Below are 16,821 nucleotides of genomic sequence, written 5' to 3'. Positions count from 1 at the left end.
ACAGATGGGGGTGAGAGGTGATGCCCTGCTGGGAGGAGGGCGGCTGCTGCTTCCCCCCAGGAACCGCCCCTTCCAGTGGAAGAGATGCCCAGGGCCCCCCTTCTGGGTCTTTGCTCTGCCAGAAAGGCAGAGGACAGCACAGCACAATAGTTAGGAAGCCCAGCGTTGGAGTCAGACACGCCGGCACTCCTCTCCAGCCCTGTCACACTTCTGCCGTGTGACCTTGGGCAAGCCCTAGCCCTTCTCTGGGCCTCAGTTTCCTTCTCTGTAAAGCGAACTGGTTGGATGTGCTGTTCTCTGACCCCCTCAGGATCCACCAGGGCTAATGCTCCAGGACGGTCTCCTGGGCTCCTGGCTTCCGAGGGGGCTCTACTCTACAACCCCGGGGGGTCTCCCTCTGGGGCAGCACAAAGAATTTCTACGTGTGAGGGCACTAGGAGTGGGCTGGGGAGGGACTAGAACAAGCTGTGCCAAACAGCGACCGATCGGTGCTCCCCTCCCTCTGGGAAGGGTGAGTACGAGGCCACAGGCAGCCTCGGTGGCTAGGGAGACCGGCTCAGCCCGGGAGCTGAAGCCTAAGCCGGGAGTCAGTGGCCTGGAAGCTGGGCCGGGAGAGTCTGTGAGAGCAGAGTGCTGCGGCCTGCATGCTGGGGGACGGGAAAGGCTGAGATGGGGGCCTCGGAAAGCACCCCCGAAAGTCCAAGGGGAAGAGACTGGGGCGGAAGGATGGAGGGGAAAGTGAGGACTCACCTTCTCGCCTGGTTGGCCCTTTACTCCCTGGGACAGCCACATGCAACACAGGGTGTAGGGAAGAGAGAGGCGGGGAGAGAAAAAAGAAAGGATAAGAGAGAGGCACACACACAAGAATCTGTGTTAACGGCACAACGACCAAACAAAAGAAATCACTGTGAAATAAGAAACAAAACAAAACACAGATGCTGACACGTGACAGGTTCCGCGTCCAACAGGCACAGCACCTGGGCAGCTACTGCCTCACCCCCGGGCCCGGCCCCAGCCAGCCGTTCCGGATAACCGAGAGAAACAGTGGCCGGGGCCTTAAAATTAAGGCCCTCTCAGAATGTGTGTGTGTGTGTGTGTGTGAGAGAGAGAGAGAGAGAGAGAGAGAGAGAGAGAGAGAAACCCACCTAGGTCAGAAAATCTGCCTGAGAAGCCATGTCCCCAGGGCCTGGGTCACTTGAGGTGGGGGGGGGGGGGTGGATAGGCAGGAGGCAGACTGCTGTGAGCCGGAGTTTAGTTGGTTTGAAGGTCCAACCGAGTACCAAGCACAAAGTTTTGCCAAGCTTAGACACACTGAGAGTCCTCAGGGCCGGCCAGGTAAGACGGTGGGAGGAGGAGGACAGACAGTAGGACATAAACATCAGGGTGGATGGGGGATGGGTCCGGGAGGCAGAGGAAACTGGGGAATCACCACGGGTCCCTGTAACCACAGTGACTGGCAGGTAGGCAGCTCCAATCCACTCAAGCCAGTGACGCCAGCTCTGTGGAACCCTGGGAGCAGCTCAAGCATTTCACGCCCACTGGCCGCCCCTAGTCCTTATCAGGGGGCTCAGGTTAGGACGCCTGCTGGGCAGCCAAATGGGTCCACTGTCACATTTAAGTAGCACAAGTGGCACGAAAGCCCCCAACTGGCTTGGAAAATAGCCTTGTGTAGAAAGAAATGGGGAGACCTCCTGGGGCCCTCCCTTCTGCCCCCACCACGGAGGATCAGAACTAGGCTCGGATGGACACTTCCTGGGGGCACGTGTCCACAAGGGCCCAAGGAGGAGGGCAGAAGCAGGGCAGGACTTTGCGTTTTGCAGTCGCCCCCTGCAGGCTGGCAGGGGCACTTGGCGTAGAGACCCCTGAAACCTGCCTGTTAGGAGCGAGGATTGTGGCATCTGACAGTCAGCTTGGGTACAAACCCCAGCTCCTCCCCGATCCTGGGTAAACCGAGACTCAACATGCTTATCAATAAAACGGGTTCTTGCAGGGCTATGGTGGAGAATGTGCCGGCCCAGGCCCACGCACGGCGAGCTCCGGAGAAAGGCTGGCTGGCTGTTCCTTCCCTGCCTCGGTGACAGCTCGGAGAGGGGCAGGGGGCAGGGTTTGGAGGTAGAGAACTGAAGCAGAGGGACAGGGCCGGGCGGGAGCTTGCAAAAGACACTTAACATCTGAGCGTGGATTTTCTCATCTGAAAAATGGGGGTGGAAATCGTGCCTGCCTCAGGCAGCGCCTGTGGGGCCCGCTAATGTGGTGAGGCTCTCAGCACAACAACGCCCAGCACTCAGTGAGCGCTCTCGGGTGTTAGCTGTGATGTGGCCGCCTTTTCTCTGAGCTCACGCCAGGCACAAGTAGGCCACAACGAAGCCTAAGGCCAAGCCGGTGAGGAGGTGAGGTTACAAGGCAAGGCATGTGAGTGGCTCGGAAGGATGGCGGGGGGGTAGTCAGGGGGCACGGGGGAGTCAGGGTGGACGTCGGGGCTGATGGCTGGTGGGGAGTCGGGGGTAGGCCGGGAGAGTAGCTTGGGCACGTATGTTCTAGACTCGTTGGGTGGCGGTGAGGCCAGCATGTGGCCATCACTACGTTGGGCCGCCCGCGGTGCCTCAGCTGCCCTTCCTGGCCTCTAGAAGCCAGCAAGGACGGCCCTGGTGCTGGGACCCGCGGCCTAGTGCTGGCCTTCCCATTCCTCAGCTCTATACCTTCCCTGCCGGACATTCTTGTTTCCCTTTCTTCACCTAAGGGTTCAGCAGGAAACATTCAGCGTTTAACTCCCAGCCTCCCTGTGAGGATTTGGAGACACTGTCCCCGCCGGCTTCTAGTCTCTGTCTAGGGAAGGTGCCTCAGGAAGCCAGCTCCACAGCGGCTTCCGTGGGGCATCTCGGGCCGCGTTTCTCACCATTTTCTGCTGCTCTTGCTGGGGGGGGGGGGGGGGGGGGGGTGGAGCCTCTGGGGAGCCTCGGGGGTGGGGGTTGGCGTGGGTGAGAGTCCTCCTGATGTCAAGAGGGGCTTGGGCCTCATCCTGTCACCCAGGAGGCGATGGACCAAGAACCTGATCGGTGCAATTTCTTGGGTTTTTCCTTTGCCCTGGGAGCCCTCAGGAAAGTCAGACTGCAAGGTCTGAAGGACTAGAATAAAACTTCTTCCCTTCTTCCCTGCTGTCCCTCTCTGAAGCAGACCTGGGTAGGGGGAGACAGAGGCCTGACCCCCTCCTTGGGGCTGGGGACACTGCCATGGTTTGGAGGACAGGCCAGCATGAAGAAGCAAGCAATGGCCACCCAAGCAGGTACGAATGCGCCAACTCACCACACGTCCAGGAATCCCAATGGCACCTTTGTCCCCCTGACAAAGGAGGCAGAAATAATTAGATGTGGCTGGAGCCGGGCCAGCATATAAAGGACCCCGTGGGCCAGCTGTGCACCCCAGACCTGCTTTACATAGGCAACTGGGGTGATGGCCAGGGGTCATGTGGGTGAAGTTGCCCATTCAGCCCCCAAGGACTGTTGGGCAAGCAGCCACCCCATCGGGCACGGTGCTGTGGAAAGTGCACTAATGCAGGAGTCTGGTCCCTGGCCTGAGCCTCCGTTTCCCTATGTGTTTCATAAGGGGTCTAAGGCCCTTCCTCTCTTAGACTTCTGCTGTCACAATCTCTTCCAGCTATGGCCAGGATGGGCCATATCCTTGACCAGTTCAACTCCAAGGCCCAGAGTAGGGTAAGTGGTGGCCCCACGTGACAGGTTTATCTGTGCTAGAGCTGGGGCGCAGTGCCCATGTCCCCCGGCTCCTCCCCAGGCGCTCTGTCTGAGAAGGTTACGAAGGAGCCCTTCTCCATGCCCTTCCCGCACCCCCAGCAGGGACGGGAAGGACGGTGAGCCATGGGGATGTGCCTGCATCACAGATGTGAGCTGCTCGGAGGGAACCACTGTGTTTTGTAGCCAGGGGTTACATCTTCTCACTCTGGAAATCTGCTTAGTAAGTTTTGTTCCTCTCCTTCTTGCTAGAAAATATTTTTTTTGCAGTCGCATGTGTGAAGACATCATGAAATCTGGGGCGGGGCCTGCGGTTTGCTACGAGTCCGGAAGGACGGAAAGCAACGGGGGCCAACAATTAGATGGTGTCTGCCCCGGCTTCCTAGGCAGGAGACAGCTGGGCTTGCGGCTTCCTTGAAGGGGGTGGGCATTTCTGGGGTGATGCTGCATCTGCTGACCCCACCGAGGCAAAATGCCTTGAGGGACAGCTAGCATCTCAAGATGTGTGTGGACGCACAGAGAACAGCATGCGGCTCTGAAGTCAGGTCCTTGTCACACACACAGGCCAACGGGGTCTCCAGTAAAACTTTCACCCTTTGCAAGAGTGGTGGGGCAGCAGTGTCGGTTATAAGCCTGGATCTGTTTTTGTAGCCTCCTTGAGCACCCGTGTCTCTCTCTCACGGGGCTGCTGGGAGGACGCCATGAAATGGGGTCCCGGGAAAGCCTTCTCCCAGGACATGGCACCTGGTGAGTGTCGCATAAACGGAGTCTACAGCTAGTGAGCCCAGCATGGCCGCGGGCAAGGGAATTTTATAAGCGTGTCGGTACATCACACTGTTTGCATTTGACAAGGGGCTGGGAGCAGCAAATCTTTTCGTGGGTCGTTCCCAGGTTCCCTCCGTGGACGAGTGGCCCGCCCTTCCTGCTGAGGACACCAGGGCCTGCTGGACACTGGCTGTGCCACCCCCCACGGCCCACTCACTCTTGGGCTTTTGAGTGATATTGCAGGACGTGTGTACTGGTTTCTTTTTGTTTCTTTTTTAAAACTAATGTTCTTTGCAGTCCTGGCCATAAAATGCTCGGGTTAGGGACAGGCATGGAAGGGCCAGAGACTGGGAACTCTGTGAAGCAGCCCCTGCTCTGTGAACTGCCCCCAAATGCTTTTTAAAGGTGGAAGTTGTCAGAAAAAACAAAGTCTGCCCACGTTCTCCCCAGTCATCTGATTTTTCCCCTCCTTGGGTTTCATGGGACCGACTGACCCGTCCTTCTTTGCTCCGGGGCTCACACTTAACTGGGAGAGTTTCCATTTTCAAGGCCGAACACTCTCCCACATGCATTTCATTAAGAAAGTCACTGCTGGACATGAATCCTAGAAGCTGCTAGATTATCAAGAGGCTACAGCATAATTCATGCCTAAAAGAGGAGAAACTTGGATGCACAGGAGGGTCTGGACTCCAACGGATGCGGCCCCCGGCGCAAGGGAGAGAGGGCAGCCCGGTGCCAGCCCTCGCTCACCCTCCATACCCCACCTTGGCCCTCTGCCTGGCTCCAGCATCTTGCCTGACTCACCAGACATCTGAGGCCCCATGATATCTAGTACTCAACGCATCTTTGCCCCAAGCTACATTGCACAGAGCAATGTCTGTGAAGACTTCAAAGATTGTTCTCAAACGTCAAGCAGAGACTACGGGAAACAGGTATGAAATGGTGTGTGATAACATGGGCCCCCCCACATGTCTCCACTGAAGCTTGGACAACTGGACAAGGTATTTTACCTCTCTGGGTCTCAGTTTCCTCAGCTATAAAATGGGTATAATAATAGCCATTTCACTGAGTCGTTGACCGAATCAAATATATGAAGAGTGATTAGCATAGTGCCTGGCATGTATTAGGATCTCAGTGAGAGAGGGCTATTAGTATTTCTTCCCCTTTTATTCCAAAGTCCCCAGGGTTCCTTGGCACAACCTCTCTAGCATTCAGAAATGGTAACTGGCGGGGAGGGGAAACAAAGTTTTTGAGTCTACTCTTACCAGAGGTCATAGGACAAAGGAGAGACAGCGGCCTTAAGCTAAGCTGGTATGTAGGATACCCAGTAAGGCCAGTGAGCTGCCTCCCCTTCCAGCACCCCCTTAGCGGGCCTTCAGTCTAGAGGTCAGGTCCAGCCTTAGAAGGGCCTTCATGCTGTCATCTGCCTGCTTGGGGCCCCAGGAGAAGTTTTCGAGGTTAGAGGTACTGGACAGAGGCCTCTCACCCAGATACGCCTGGAGGAAAGCAGCCACCCAACCTAGCCAGCCCTTAGTGGAGGAGAGCAGGCGAGAGAGACAAAGGAAGGAAGAAATGCAAACTACTTACTGGGAGGCCGGGTCTTCCAGCGGGACCCTGAAATAAAGCGGGAAAGAGTGAGTTTACAAAGGTCAAGGGATGGTAATTACCTAAGCATTCCACCCTGCCCAGCCAGCTGTGTGACCTTGACGTCACTCGTGCTCTAGGAACCTCTGTTATTTTATGAACAAAATGAAGGTAGGGCCTTGATTACTAAGCTTCCTTTCAGTTCTAGTATTCATTCATTCACTCATTCACTCATTCATAGAGGTCTCCTCCAGGCCCAGGGTAGGTGCAAGGAAAAGAAAGACACGAATGTCACCTCCCGTGTCTCTGCCTCTCATCACTCAAGGATCATTAAGGCTGTGGGCCTCACCACCACATCCCCTTCCTTTGAGCCTTTTGGTCTCAGTCAGTGCAATATGCTGTCGGCCAGGCCTGCGTGCCGGCTCTGGCCTGGGAAAGGGCCCGAAGGGGTCGGGGCTCGTTCTTCCCCGTTCTACCACACAGAAGAAGTCAGATGCCTGCTCTGACGAAGCCGGTCCACCAGGAGATGCATCTTCTGGCTCCAGGGAGCATGACCAGGGAGCGAGGGGGTGGGAGAGGGGGCGGCACCCCGGGGGGCCTCTTCCCCTCTGTTGGGATGGCGGAGGAGGCAGGACTTCCTTCCTCTGATGCCTCCAACCAGCATCAGACCTCTCCATGATGAGCCGGGGCAGGGCGTGAGGCAGGAACCTGGTCCCCCTCATACATGGGACCCCGTGTGGCTCCAGGAGCCTGTCCTCACGGACCACATCAGTGTCCTTCTCAAACCCTTTATTCCTATTTTCCTAGTGCTCCTGTCTAGCACAATTCGGGGCACAGACTAAAGGCTCCACGTAATAGATCCGAAATCCCACTGAAAAGCGGGAGACATTCGGCAACATGTATATTAGTGCTAATAATTGCCATAGTAGCAATATGCAGAGCTCAGGAACGAAGCAAATTCCAAGAAAATCATGTCTTTTTTGTTCTGGCACTCAGCTTCCAGATGGGTCTGCTACAAGAGGGTGGCAGAGAAACTGCTCAAGTAGCTGTCTGGGGGCATCACGTAGCACCTTGTAAAGGGAAGGAAACACCTGGAGAGGGCTTCTGGAACTGAAAGGCGGCCCTGGCATGGCTGGGACACGGAGTCCAGGAGAGACGGTAACAGAGACAATAGGACTGAGTCACAAACACGGGTTCCAGAGTCAGCCTGTCTGTGCTCAAATCCCGGTTCTGCCACGTCGCGGTCGGTGCCATAAGCGAGCTGCCGGGCCTCCCTGGATCTCAGTTTCCTCATCTTGTAAATGGGAGAACAATTGTAGCTACTTTTTAGGATTAAATGAGATGATGTATGTATAGCACAGGGGCTGGCACACAACAGTGCTAAATAAATGCTGGCGATTACGACAATTAGAGAAGAGCACGGGCAGGAGGTACGTGGAGCTGGCCTCGGTTTCTTCCTGCTGAGACTTAGCTACCAGATGTGGGTTCTCTCCTTCTAGACATCCTGCTCTTCGCGCAAAACCCAAAGCATGACCAGGGGTGGGTCTCAGGGTGCTCACTGGAAGACGAATCCTTCTGCGGCACGGCTCGGACAAACCCAGGCAGCACTGGGAGCAAGTCACCTGCTCCGGCCCTTGCTCCTGAGGACATCCCGGAGGCGGTGGGGCAGTGACTCCCTCCTAGAGAACCAAGGTGGGGCCCAGTCAGGGAGTCCCTGGGGAATGCTGGGTAACGGCACGCACGGGCGCAGGGCCTGTCCCCATGTGTTCACTGCGCTTGATTTTGCCCCCACGGCACTAAAACATAAGCTCCCGGGGCGCCTGGGTGGCTCGGTCGGTTAAGCGTCCGACTTCGGCTCAGGTCACGATCTCACGGTCCGTGAGTTCGAGCCCCGCGTCGGGCTCTGGGCTGACGGCTCAGAGCCTGGAGCCTGTTTCCGATTCTGTGTCTCCCTCTCTCTCTGCCCCTCCCCTGTTCATGCTCTGTCTCTCTCTGTCTCAAAAATAAATAAACGTTAAAAAAAAATTAAAAAAAAAAAAAAAAAACATAAGCTCCCGAGGCTGGGATTTTTCTGTTTTGTTCACGGATGTGTCTCTAGTGCCTCGAGGAGTGCCGAGTTCTTGGTGAATGAATGAACCTGCGGGCGATGCTCCAAACCTGGGAACTCAGCCTCCTTCTTTCCCGGGCCCACAGCTCAGCTGCCAAATGTCCTCCTCACCCCAGGGCTTTTAGCCCTGAGCCCATACCCTCTTCCTGTCACTTCTGCACTGCCTGGGCCTGACGTCACAAGAAGCCGGGCAGTCGCCGCCTCACACCCCAGGGGAGGCAATGGGCCGACGGTTTCCAACCTCACGATCTACCCCAAACAGGGACAGAAGGGACCTACCACTTTCACCTACGACTCCTGTGTCCCAACTACCTACTTCTCCTACCTCGTTTGCACACGGAAGGGACTTCTCTTGGGTCTCAGTACCAGGAAAAGCTGTGTTTCCCCCGTGTGCCTTCCACACCCCTGCTTTCCTCTTTGCTCTGAGCACCAGGAAGCCCGAAGCCAAGTCAGCGGCTCGTCCTGCCCAGGGTATTGTGGTGGCCTCAGCTCTGGATCCTTTTGCTTTCCTGCCTCTGCTCTCCACCCTCCTCCACTATTTCCGTGTCTAGTTTGTAAATCACCCTGAAATAGTTTTTAGAATAAGGTGGGTGGAAATGTATGAAATAATAAATAAATTATGAAAGCTCACAGAATAATCATTTCCCCCTTAAAATTAACAGCTTATTGGAATCTTTGTGGATCACCAAGGATTTAAATGTGTTAATATATTCTAACTGGAAGAAAATACACACACACACACACACACACACACACACATGCGCGCGCATACAATTACATATATATTCCTCACAATTCCTAGAAGAGTCACATACTATTATTATCCCCATTTGCCCGAGGTTACACGATTAGAAGAGCCAGGATTTGGACCCAGGCAGTCTGGTGCCACAGTCCATGCTTGTAATCACTATATTAGGCTGCCTCCTTACAAACGTGTACTAGGTGTCAGCTAGTATTTCAGCAAGGATCACCTTCAGTCAGGGTAGCAGCTGGCCATCACATATTTCCCTGTATTTCTCTGGAGAAAGACACCTCCCTACTTCCCTCTGTCATCTGTTTTGATCTCACAGCCTCCATTAAGAAGTTCTCTCTGAAATCCACAGCAGGCATGGCCAGCAGGTGTCAGCTTGAGTGCAGACTCCAGTGAATTGGTAGTGACTGAGTCAAGCATTATGTTAAAAAGCCTCCTGATTGATTAGCAATGTCTGCCATGGACACAAGGAGTGGAGTAGCGGTAACTACAAGGTTTCTACCAAGTAAGTGACTCCTGCTGCTACTTAAATCCATCCTCCGTGGTTGTGTTCTCCGGGCACTGGCCATCCCGTGCCCACAGGAGCCTGGGTCTTCCAACTGGAGTCCAGAGCAACCCAGGAGGGGGTTCCAAAGAGACACTCAGAGGGTGGGGACAGGTTTGTGACCAGCTGCCATCTATCTCCCTATCTCTTGCCTTCCTCAACAGGATTCTTCCTTTGCAGGAAGCAGACAGAACAGGGCTAGGAGGCGATTCCCACCCTGGCCAGCTTCCCATTTCCTCCTTGTGGTTTCAACCAGAGTTGAGTGAAGGTCTAAGATACACACAGACACTGTGCAGACCCCCCGGGGGTGGGAGCACCTGCTCTGGCTGGGAACGGTCTGGGGGCGAGGCCGGCAGGGGCTCTCAGAAAGCAGCATTTCTGGTGAGGGCAGGGACCCGGAGCTGCCACTGGCAGGTCAGCCCAGCCGTGGGGCCGGGTGTGGGGCGGGGAGGCCCGAGGAGTGGGGGAAGTGAGGACTCTTTTTGGCTTCGTCAAAAAGAAGAGGGGGGAAAGCAGCCCATTTCCAGCAGGTGGTCTGTTGAAGTTTCCTATGGTGGAGTTTATTTTGGAAGATTGATGACAGGAATTGAGATCTGACATCTAAAACATGCCACGATAAATCATCCCCCTGCTTTCAGAGACTGACACGATTTTCCTCCCTCTGTAACCCGGCAGTCAGAGAGCGGGGCAGGGCCGTCAGCGCGGGTTCAATGTGCCTTTCGGGACCCGACGGAATAGCAAATAATGGTCTTACGGCAAATCGGGCCGGCCGCTCTCGCAGGACAGACCGAGAGGGAAACCGGTGTGGCAGTGGCTGCTCTGAGGAAGGGTGAGCAGAGAGCAGCTTTCGGGAACCTTGACAAAGATCTGATGTGAGGGCTCCGCCCTTTCCACTCCAATCCCCAGCTCCCCCGGCAACCTCTGGGCCTTTTGTCCAGGTATCAGATGCTGCCCTCAAAGCAGACGTGCTCCTATTCTCTGGATCCATTACTTCGGGGAGCCAGTCTCTTTGGGCTCTTCTCAGGTTCTCTGGAAATGACTGGGCTCCCTTGCCCCGCCCTGGGCCTTAGGGCGACGCCAGGGGAAGAAGCCTGACAAGCTGCAACTGGTATTGTCTCCCAACCCAGCCCACTGAAATTGATCCCCTACATCAAAACACCACCACCAACAGCCACGACCACCCGCCCAAGGTAAGTGGGCCAGAATGGAGCTGCCACACAGCAGCGTGGACAGCACGTCCTCAGGAGAAGTCCACGCTCAGAGCCACGCGCTGGCCTGTTTCCCGAAAGGCCAGGAGACCTTTCAAGGACCAGAACTGAGAAGAGATTATCTCTTTCTTCTTGCTAATACCCGGAGCTTCTTTGAGTCCAGTTGCTTCTTCTGGGGACAAAGGAGCTGGGCTGACAATGGGGCAAGCCAGCCTTTCAGATTGAAATTGGGACCTACTTTGCCCCCGGAGCCGCCATTGTCTCGCCCTGAGAGGTGCAGAAGTGGTTGGAAGGCAAAATGGCGGCCTCCTTCCCTGTGTCAACATTCTGGAGGGACCCCGCAGGCTTCTGCAGAGGAAGGTCCAGGGGCGCCCCTGGAAGAGAGTGGGGCCGGCTGTCCGTTCCCCCACCCGGGGCCCGGGTTACCAGCAGGGAGCAGGGCCTTTCAGATGTGCAAGACCGGGCGGCGGCTGGAGTTACTTACAGGAGGTCCTGAAAGAGACAGAGAAAAGGCCAGGGTCAGTGTCACTGCTGGAAGGACAGGCAGAGCTGCCTTAGAAGCAGCATCCAAAAATTCTTCGGCCGAGGGGATTCCATCTGGTCTTTGGAGTTTGTATTTTCCTGGCCCACTTTCACCGATATAATCTCTTCCCCCTTTATTTCATCTCCATATTTGCATTATTGGATGAGAAATCCAGAGGTCTGGGCCCCAGGCGCAGCCCGGCTGGGGCCCTAACTTCCCGAGAATAGTCCCCTCTCGCTTCCCGCCCCAACCTGGGTACGCGGCTGCTTTCCAGGACACAGGGCCGCGGGCACCAAGGCAACACGGCCAAAGGCCAGCTGTGCGACAGAACCTCACGAGATGATGGTTATTAGCAGGCTCCTTGTCCTCTCCACGCTCCCATGAAATGCAAGGGAAAACAAGCAGGAAGCAGCAGGGGCGAACGACATTTCTCGCTAGGTTCCCTGCCTGATGTCCCTCTGGCCTGGTTTCTGTTAAGCGGGTGAGTCAGGCGTTTCTACCCTCCTGGGTCTGCTGCCCGCTCCCTCCTCCTCCCCGACCTCCTGTGCCCAGGGGTCTCCCTCCCTCTGCACTTATCTCTTGTCTCCTTCTCCTGTCCGCCCCCCTCCCCCCGCCTCAGCAATAGCCCATGCCAGCCAAGAATTGCAAATTCACAGAGGGGGCAGGATGGGTGCGGAGGGAAGGTGGGGAAGAGGCAGCAGCAAGTTAGGGAGCTAAAAGCATGTCTGCCGAACATGAGTCATGAGACCCCCAGGGCCGGTGGGATCCGCAGCTGGGCCTGGTGTGTCCGCCGGGCCCCTAGCGACCTGGCCACGTTAACACAGCTGCTACTCTGTTGCGTCTTTTATGCTCGGCCAAGAAAGACTCCTTAAGTTTCCCCTTGCTCCTCACATTCCCAAAGCCGGCTTCCTTCTCTCTGCCTTCATCTGCCTGCCTCTCCGTCCGGCCAGGAGGAAACAGCCTCTTTCATGCTGGCCCCTGTCAAGCCATCCCGTTAAGGGGGAACAAAATGTTTTAAATTAGGAAAATAATAAGTCAAGAGGAGTAGTGACCGGGCGGAGAGGCCCAAGGCAGGCCGGGGTGGTTGAGAACAGCGAGAGGGAGGGAGGTTGAGGGAGGAGGGGAGCGTCTGGGACCTATTAGGCAGAGGGGCAGGGGAATGTCACCCAGAATCTGAAAATATCCCCGGAGTGCAGTTTGCCAGAGGGGCCAGCCCAGCTGGAAAGTCCGTGCCTCCCGGCTGGGGGAAGCATTCTCATGAGAAGCAGGCTGGTGACAAAGTTCAGTACACGGCAATTTGGGGATGGTTTAGCCACATGGAGGGCAGATGCCCCGCACCCTCCGGGCCTGACAGGGCCCCAGCTCCCAGCGCTGCAGTCTCCGGCCAAGGCCCAGCCCGCTGCTAGCAGGCTTTCTGCTGCATGTGTATGCCCCATGAGGCGGGCCCGATGAGGCTGGCACTCAGCCAGCTCCCGGGAGAGCCATTTGTTGGGTCCACCCCGGAGCGATAGAAATTCTATTAAAGATTCCGCGAGTTTTGGGGGCGCCTGGGTGGCTCAGTCAGTTAAGTGTCTGACTTTGGCTCAGGTCACGATCTCATGGTTCATGAGTCTGAGCCCCGCGTCGGGCCCTGTGCTGACAGCTCAGCACGTGGAGCCTGCTTTGGATTCTGTGTCTCCCTCTCTCTGCCCCTCCCCTGCTCACACTCTGTGTGTGTGTCTCTCTCTCCCCAAAATAAGCAAACATTAAAAAAAAAATTAAAAAAGAAAAGATTTCAGGAATATTTATTTATTTATTTATTTAATTTATTTATTTTTTTAGTGTTTTTATTTATTTTTGAAGGAGAGAGAGAGACAGAGCACAAGTGGGGAGGAGCAGAGAGAGAGGGAGACACAGAATTCGAAGCAAGCTCTAGGCTCTGAGCTGTCAGCACAGAGCCCGACACGGGGCTCGAACTCACAAACCGTGAGATGGTGACCTGAGCAGAAGCCGGACGCTCAACCGACTGAGCCACCCAGGCGCCCCAGGAGTTTTTATATCATCCTCACTGCCATCATCACGGCACACGCCTCCATGGTCCTCCCTCGGTGCCAGGCACAATTCTAAGTGTTCCCCATTATGGAGAAGGTTCTATTACGCCCACTTGGCAGATAAAGAAACTGAGTCACAGCAAGTCAGAGCTACTCCACCCAGGCCCTTCACTACAGTGCCCCTCTCCACACCTCTCCCTCAGCCGCATGCCCAGCTTTTCAGCCTCTGTCTCCCCTCTTTAGAGCCTCCCATCTCTCTGTTTTGGGCTCCTTTTTGTTATGCAAGGGAAGCTGGCTGGGTCAATCTCTTCCAGGCCACCACTCCCCCACCCGAGGCTTCAGGAATGGGAAGAACCCAGGTTTGTCATTCTCGATCCTGTACCTTAGGAAGGGAAAGACGTTAGGGGAGTTGTATAAAAATGACATGTTTCTCCGGTCAGTGACGATCCTTAAGTGTTTCCCCTGAACTCTTCAGGCCCTTGGAAAACCTCACTGCGGCCCTGCCCCCGCCAGCACTGGATTTCAGAGCAGCAGCTTCCGCGAGTGATCTATTCGGTGCCCAGCAGTCAGAAGGTGGCTTGGGAGCCTACGGCTTTGCGAGATCCAGCAGTGCCTTGCGGGTATAGATGGGCCTCCCAGGTGGCCGCTTGGCCATTCCTCAGTAACACCGATGCTGACTGACCTGTTCCACGGCCAGGCACCAGAGGACAGGGTCACCCCAAGGCAACCCCAAGTCCTCATTGTACAGATGGAAAAACAGAGGCCCAGGGAGGGTAGTGACCATGCAGTCACTGTGTGGGTAGATGATCGGGATGGGGCCAGAACCCAGGTCTCCTGACTCCCCAGCCAGGGGTCTTCCTGATAAATCCCACGCTCACACTACCACAGCCGGAGGGAGGGGGAAATCACCTGACTCCATCCCTGGGCCTTTTGCAGCAGGGAGGATTATGAAGATTGTGCCAAGGTCCTGGGGTGAGCCCAGCAGCCTGTGGTGAGGTTCCCAGGGTAGGTCCACGGCAGAGGTTCTGCCTGAGACCCTCCTCCCCCCGCCTGATTTCTGTCACCCACCACCTCTGTGAAGACACTGCTGTCCTCTCCAGGGTACGGCTGACCTACTTCAAGTAAACAGCAATGCTCCTCTTGAATGGACCCGTAGCAATGAACTTCTAAGAAGAATCCTGGGGTAGTGTTCTAGGTCATGCCTTTCTTCAACCATTTTTTGTATATTCATTCATTCATTCATTCATTCATTCATTCAACAAACATTTGACAGTTGCCTGCCATGTGTCATTTGCTGTGTCAGGCTGTGGCTCTGTCCAGAAAGAGAAGGCATAGTCATCACCCTTTGAGGAAGGAAAACTTCATTAGCTAAGCACCTAATATCCACCAGGCCCCAGGCTAAGCTCTAGTGATATGGAGATGAATCACTCATTTCCTCCCCTTGAGAAGTCAACACTTTCCTGTGTTAGAAAGCTGGCAAAATTCCAGACAAGAGAAAATGTACACAAGGATTTCAGGACAGAGGTTTGCCACAGGATCCATTCATTTAATCAGTCGACAACATTTACTGAGTGCCTGCTGTGGTGCCTAAGGTGGTCTCCTTGCGGTGTCTGGGGTGTGTGTGTGTGTGTGTGTGTGTGTGTGTGTGTTAGGTTTAATTTCTGTCCAGCAGAGCCTAGATTTGAACCAGGTCTCTCTTACCCAGAAGCCTGTGCTCTCCAGCCAGTGGTCACGAAAGTCATCAGGGGTAGCACAGCCCGGCCCTCAGCCCCACACCTTTCTCATGTGGGCGGGTAAGCCCCCTCCCCCTTTCCGGAGGGTTTGGCCCCGCCCAGACCCTGGGTCCAGTCCTGGTTCTGGATGGGGAAGCCAAGAGCCACAGGGTGAGCCCAGGTTCAACGTCCTATGAGCCGTGATCTGATCCTGCGGGACTGCTGTGCTCCCAGCAGCTGAGGTCCTGGTCCTGACCCCTGCTGGTCATGCCGTGCCAGCTGGAGCAGGGTTTCTCCAGCGGGGGCAGTTTTGCACCCAGGGGGTAGTTGGACATATCTGGAGACATTTGTGATTGTTACAACAATCTGCTTCTGGTCTCCTGCAGCTTCCTACAGCAAAGAATGTCAATTCCGCTGCGGGTGAGAAACCTTGCCCCAGACTAAAGGGACCAGTCCTGCCTTGGGGCTCCCAGTGTGCCTACAGTCCCGCCTGTGGCCCTATGTCGAGGCTGCAGCCTTCCCTCAACCTGGCGCTTTGCCAGCTTTGGGGATCCCGTTCTTCTGAAGGCTGGCCTGTTCTACCTCCACTCAAGACCTTGTTAGGACAAACAATTCATTTATTGAGCATTTACTCTGTGCCTGGCACTATGCAAAGTACTTTATGTATTTTATTGCACTCAGTCCGCCCAACAACCCAGTGAAATAGATACTATTCTTCTTCTTCCCATTCTACAGATGAGAAAGCTGTGGCCCAGGAAGAGCTTAAGACCTATGCTCACGGTCCAGAGCTAACGCATGCCTGAGTTGGCCCTCGCACACAGGCATCTTCCCGGCACCACCGCAGCACGAGCACAGCTTGGTGCAGCCTTACAGGACCGGGGGGTCCCTGAAGCTTGCGGAAGGTACACGCGTGGGAAATAAATGGAGCCCCTTCTGTCTTAAGGAGTGGCCAAGGAGGGAAACACGAGTAGCTTCCAAAACCATTACGAGAAATTCATCAGTGACGGGCGTGATGGCCGGTTAAGGGAAACTGAAGGACCCTCCAGGCAGCCTCTGTCCTTTGAGGCTGACATCAAAATGAACAACAAGGCTGTCTCCTTTTACAGCCCCCCGGCAGGAACACGGACTTGACAGAGAGGGCCAAGGCAGGTTTCTGGGCAGACGCTCCGGGTGCCGTGCTCTGGGAGCGTGTCTGACAAGTCAAACTTTATGACTGGGAGCATGCTCACTGAGCTCTACCACAACCCAGCTCCCATTTTACAGATGAGGACGCTGAGGCTCAGAGGGGACATAACTTGACTGTGGGTGGTGGCAGGTAAGTGATCCCGACTCCTACTCCAGTGCTATTCCCACGGCAGCCTACTACTGGCAGAGCTTTGAGGGGGAGGAAGGAGGCTTTCCGTCTCTTCGAAAAAGTACACAACCACTCAGACGGGGTTGTGCTGAAGCCAGCTCATCCTACGGCCTTGTGAGAGCCGGCCGTGTGCATCTCTTTCCAACTCTGTTCAGGGACTTCACATTGGCAGCTGGAAATTGGCCATTATGGGAGTATTCACACCACAGAAATTGGCAAAAGCTACAAAGCAGCCCCACCCCCCCACCCCCACCCCAAGAGCCATCTGTTAATCATTTCCCAGCACGGTGCAGCTCAGATCTGTCCCATGATATCTCTTGGCCACAAGACATCCACAGACCTTTCCAGTTGGGGCTGGTGGAGAGTAACAGGTCCTGGGAGGAGTGGGCAGCAGTTAGAATCACACACGCCACATGCGTTACTTCCGCACTCACTGCAGACATTGCTAATCAATCACAGCTAGTCTTTCCCCAATGAGCCTTGACAAGGCTTCGGAA

The 16,821-nt window shown here is 55.3% G+C and overlaps 1 protein-coding gene across 27 annotated transcripts in view; it reads right to left on the bottom strand.

Moving 5' to 3' along the window:
• The window catches only part of COL13A1 (collagen type XIII alpha 1 chain), a 148,949-nt gene that overhangs the window by 74,722 nt on the left and 57,406 nt on the right, over positions 1-16,821 (bottom strand). For 19 of the 27 annotated variants that reach the window (XR_006701506.1, XR_006701508.1, XR_006701507.1 and 16 more), the window contains exons 3-6: positions 11,190-11,197; positions 6,099-6,125; positions 3,304-3,339; positions 751-777 (exon numbers count right to left, since the gene is read on the bottom strand). Coding sequence is in view for 23 of the 27 variants with exons in the window: in XM_045437663.1 (XP_045293619.1) it covers positions 751-777; positions 3,304-3,339; positions 6,099-6,125; positions 11,190-11,197 (98 nt within the window). In the remaining 4 variants the exon portion in view is untranslated. The remainder of the gene's footprint in view (positions 1-750; positions 778-3,303; positions 3,340-6,098; positions 6,126-11,189; positions 11,198-16,821) is intronic. The other 8 variants (XM_045437677.1, XM_045437674.1, XM_045437675.1 and 5 more) reach the window with 3 other exon arrangements.

Source organism: Leopardus geoffroyi, chromosome D2 (genome assembly GCF_018350155.1).
Source record: "Leopardus geoffroyi isolate Oge1 chromosome D2, O.geoffroyi_Oge1_pat1.0, whole genome shotgun sequence".
In the NCBI taxonomy this organism is placed as follows: domain Eukaryota; kingdom Metazoa; phylum Chordata; class Mammalia; order Carnivora; family Felidae; genus Leopardus; species Leopardus geoffroyi.
Note: the sequence above shows the minus strand (reverse complement) of the source record. Positions and strands in the feature narration are given on the sequence as shown.